Raw genomic sequence first — 4,149 nt, forward strand, 5'->3', positions numbered from 1 at the left:
GAATGGGCCTGTCCTGATCCCGATCCGTGATATAAATTATTTACACACTTTGAATGAAGGAAAAAAGAGACTGAGGCCAAAAAAGGAAAAATGGAGACAATGCATGTGCGAGCCTCTTTCATTAATAGCATTAATGGAACTTGCCATCAACTTCTACTAAATATCACATGTTGTTTTTATTTTATTTTTATTATTAATATATACTATTCCTGATCTTAATTATAAGATTTTGTTTGTAATCTATAAACAAAATCTTATAATCAGAACATGAGGTAGTATATAGTTAGAGCTTGGACTTTGGATGATCAAATTGAAGATTTAATCATCTGGATGAAAACAATACTTCTCGCAAATTTATATTTATTTTTTATATTTTTGAAAAGATTACTAAAATTTTTCTGTTACAAAATTTATTGCTAAAAGGTATTTGAAATTTACTTAAAGACTTGTTTGTAACTCTTCTTTACCAATATGCAAAATTTATCATCAACTATGCTTAAAGGAAAAAAATATTTGAACGTAGCTGAAGATGTGCTGCATATAATTGAAATAGAATTATAGCTGTTAATTAAAGAAGCTAAGTTTTTAGACATTCTTGATGTTTTCATCAATTTCCTAAATTATTAATATTTTAATTATTAACTTTTGTAAGGTTTTCAACACCATAACATGTTATTTACTTTCTTGAGAATCCAAAACCATATATTATCTTCGTCCTAAATATAAATTCGTAGTGCAATTTATATTTAGGATTGGAAGTAATAATATTTAAATTTAAACATTAATATCAAATTAATATGAAATATAAAATTTATGACTAGATATTTTATTTAAAATTATGAATGATATAACTTGCTTAGTTACAAAAAATTCAGACTTGATATAGAATATATCCGTCTAAGGATAATTCTTTTCTACAAAATCTCAGCCGCTGGATCATGTTATTGTTCTCATTTACCCCTCGGGAAATATCTTAAAAGGAAAAAAGGCAAGGACATATAAGTCATTTGAGACGGTCTCACCTCACCTTTTTATCTTTAAGACAATTTCAATTCCTTTTACAAAGTTCTTAATTTAATTAATCAATAATTTAGTGACCATCTAAATTATTCTTAACGTCACATGATTGTGCCACACAGCCATCACAGCCCGAAGAAAAGGGGATAATGTCCAAAACGTGTTCCAATCAAGATGCGTGATTCATCTAATTGCGTGACAGGCAGGTGAGGTTAGCATAGACGAGGAAATTATATGATTTCATGCGAAAAAAACAAAGAGAAGCGTATTATTGAGAGGGAGTGGACAGGGAAGTGTGTGTGTGTCTGTGTGTGGAATTGTGATTGTTTGTGTGTAGTGCCTCTCCAGCGCCAAGGAACGGCTTGCTCAGTCATTATAATCTGGAAATCCCAATTTTCTCCTTTTAGAGAGAGAAAATCTTGGATAGAGGATTGTTGTAGGAGGAGAAAGAGAGAGAAGTTTTGGTCTTTTGTGCGTTCCAATGGTTCAACTGGAAATCCAAAGAAGGCTGTGAAAAAAAGAGAATTTTTTTTTTAATTTTTTGATTATTGATGATATAAATTTTTGTTTGTTTGTTATGGATATGGATGGGACTTTGAAGCTATGATCTTGTAAGCATAGAAAGCGATCTTCGATGCAGTGATCAGATTGGCTGATTCCGTCGTGTTTTCGGGGGCCGTTGATTCGTTTTCCCGGGAAATGAACGGTGGCGATGAGGTAGTCGCAGCTCCGGCGGGTCCAACGCAACCGCTGGAGTGGAAATTCTCTCAGGTTTTCGGCGAACGTACGGCCGGCGAAGAAGTTCAGGAAGGTAATTGCAAAAATATGCTGTATTGAGGAGACGTGTTTGTGTTGTGACTGGTTGGATCCAGTTGATGTAGTGTGTCTATGTTGGGATTAGGGTTCGGTCGCGTGATTTCGATCTATTTCTGGTCGTGCCTCGTCAGTCACTTGTTGTTTCGGCTTCTGGGGATGCATGTATCGGCTCGTGGGTCGTGGTGTAATCATTGTCTGTTTGTTGGTCTTTTTTTGATTTGGGTAGAGTAGTGGGTTTCCTGAGTGGGTTTTTTTTTCAACTGTGACCCGAAGGTCTTTATATATTACATAGTTGCCTTCGTCAAGGTTGTCTTGCATTACGGATTTACTGGATTTGAATGATTGCGTGTGGAGCTAACATATGTAAGACTTAATGGTGTTTATCGTCTTGTGTTTTCAGCTCGTGCTTGTGTTACGAGCACTTCACTTCTGTTGCCGTTAATTGGCTTCTTTAGTTTGTCTGGATGTTTCCATGAGACTTTGTGTCCTGTGACAAGATCTTCGTTATTCTATATGTCTTTTATCTATTGAGTTCTCCTTCTCATTCGGATTTTGCCAAGTTATCATTAAGAGTACGCAATACGGTGTACTAAGGGAAGGAGAGTGAGAAGGTGCATCTGGGTGGCTGCACTAAACTACGTGTTATAATGTTGACTCAACACCATGTCTTCTTTCTATTTAGATTTATCCTTATTCAATTTTTGGTGCAACCACTAATATGCTTCATGGCTGGGAAACATTGTCCTCGACTGGCTGTCTCTTAATTCAGACTCCAGATGGCTGTAGGCTGGAGCTGTGGTTATCTGACACGTAAATAGAATGATAGTTGAAGCAAGAACCTTTAGCTACCATTAGGAATTTGAACTCCTCGTTAAATTCTATTTTTTCTAATGAACTGAGTAACTGTATTTAGTTCGTGGGAGTAGAAACGATAACAAAATACTGCATTGATGTGTGTGCTTATCTGGAATGCCATAAGTAAACTCTCAGATTTTGTGGATGAGAGCAGTAAACTTGTATAGAATTCAATCGTTATTTTTCTTTCAGTTACTCTTTGTGTTGAAGAGGGGCAAGGCTGTAGTTCGTAAAGAAGAACTCATTGGACAATTAAAAAAAAAACTAAATTTTTTATCAATATAGATGGAAAGTCCAGACACTTTTGGTCAGGGTATAAGAGAGCTAAGGATATTTGATGCTTAAATTTATGTGAGCTGTTTAAATTTATTTTATACTGGGGTATAATTGGAAGTGTGTTGTAGTCTCTCTACTTTACTAAGGATAATTTATTTTATACTGGGGTATAATTGGAAGTTTTTGTAGTCTCTCTACTTTACTAAGGATGGTTCAAGGTGCAGAAAAGACACTGTTCTTGTCAAACATTAACTGAGATGTAGTTCATGGTTTATAAGGAATAGAATGATTGTTGATGGGGCTTTTGGGATTTAGGGTTTCTATATAGGACAAACTCTATACATTTGGACACCATCAACAGAGTTTGGTAATCTTCTGGTACAGAATTTTTTTTCCCCGACAAAATACTGATACAGGGTGATAGGCAGACCTATTTTAGCTTTTGTTGCTTGCGCTCGATAATGTCAGACCTGAGTGTGTGGCTGATTTTAACTTTTCAGTGGACATAATTTCTGCTATTGAATTTGACAAGTCTGGCGACCATCTAGCAACTGGTGATCGTGGTGGTCGGGTTGTTCTCTTTGAGAGAACTGATACAAAAGATGTAAGTCTGATTTTCAGTTCCGTTAGTTTCCATGACCATGGCATTAAAACTTGATGTTATGTACTTGAATATTTTAATATTTATGTGCACGGTACCATACAGCACGGTGGATCAAGACAGGATTTGGAGAGGATGGACTATCCTCTAAGTAGGCATCCTGAATTTCGTTACAAAACAGAGTTTCAGAGTCATGAACCTGAGGTAAATATCCTTCGCTAGTTAAGGCTTTTCCAATGCCCCCTGCTCACAAGTGTTAATATTAATGTATTATCATTTCTTTGTGCCAGTTTGACTATCTTAAGAGCTTGGAAATAGAAGAGAAGATCAACAAAATTAGATGGTGCCAATCCGCTAATGGTGCCCTGTTTCTTCTATCCACAAATGACAAAACCATAAAGTTTTGGAAGGTATGAATAAATGCTTGCCTGTGGTTCTCTGAATGAATGTCTTCCGATCATGGATTACGTGCATTTTAACTTATTGGTTCCAGTTTGGTCCCTTGTTTATGTCTGGAATGCTTCGACAGCGTGTCTGTTTATGGACATATATTGTAAGTTTGAGGCACTAGTCGGAATCTGTTG

At 35.9% G+C, this 4,149-nt stretch overlaps 1 protein-coding gene across 1 annotated transcript; it reads left to right on the plus strand.

Annotated features, from left to right (window-relative positions):
- Window positions 1–1,305: 1,305 nt before the first annotated feature.
- Window positions 1,306–4,002, plus strand: LOC114750310 (serine/threonine protein phosphatase 2A 55 kDa regulatory subunit B beta isoform-like). Its single transcript, XM_028938878.1, has 4 exons — window positions 1,306–1,828; window positions 3,465–3,568; window positions 3,671–3,769; window positions 3,856–4,002. Exons 1-4 carry the CDS (start codon window positions 1,717–1,719, stop codon window positions 3,979–3,981), a joined length of 441 nt encoding a protein of 146 aa, XP_028794711.1. The 5' UTR covers window positions 1,306–1,716; the 3' UTR covers window positions 3,982–4,002.
- Window positions 4,003–4,149: the final 147 nt, after the last annotated feature.

The sequence above is a fragment of the Neltuma alba genome, unplaced genomic scaffold, assembly GCF_004799145.2.
Source record: "Neltuma alba isolate B1F8T4 unplaced genomic scaffold, ASM479914v2 tig00006418_pilon, whole genome shotgun sequence".
Lineage (NCBI taxonomy): Eukaryota > Viridiplantae > Streptophyta > Magnoliopsida > Fabales > Fabaceae > Neltuma > Neltuma alba.

What these genes read in the sequence shown, in the direction of transcription:
- LOC114750310 (XM_028938878.1), top strand. Translation starts at nt 1,717, where the DNA reads ATGAACGGTGGCGATGAGGTAGTCGCAGCTCCGGCGGGTCCAACGCAA. An exon ending in AGAGAACTGATACAAAAGAT is followed by an intron (nt 3,569 to 3,670) that starts GTAAGTCTGATT and finishes GGTACCATACAG; the next exon opens with CACGGTGGATCAAGACAGGA. An exon ending in TTCAGAGTCATGAACCTGAG is followed by an intron (nt 3,770 to 3,855) that starts GTAAATATCCTT and finishes TCTTTGTGCCAG; the next exon opens with TTTGACTATCTTAAGAGCTT.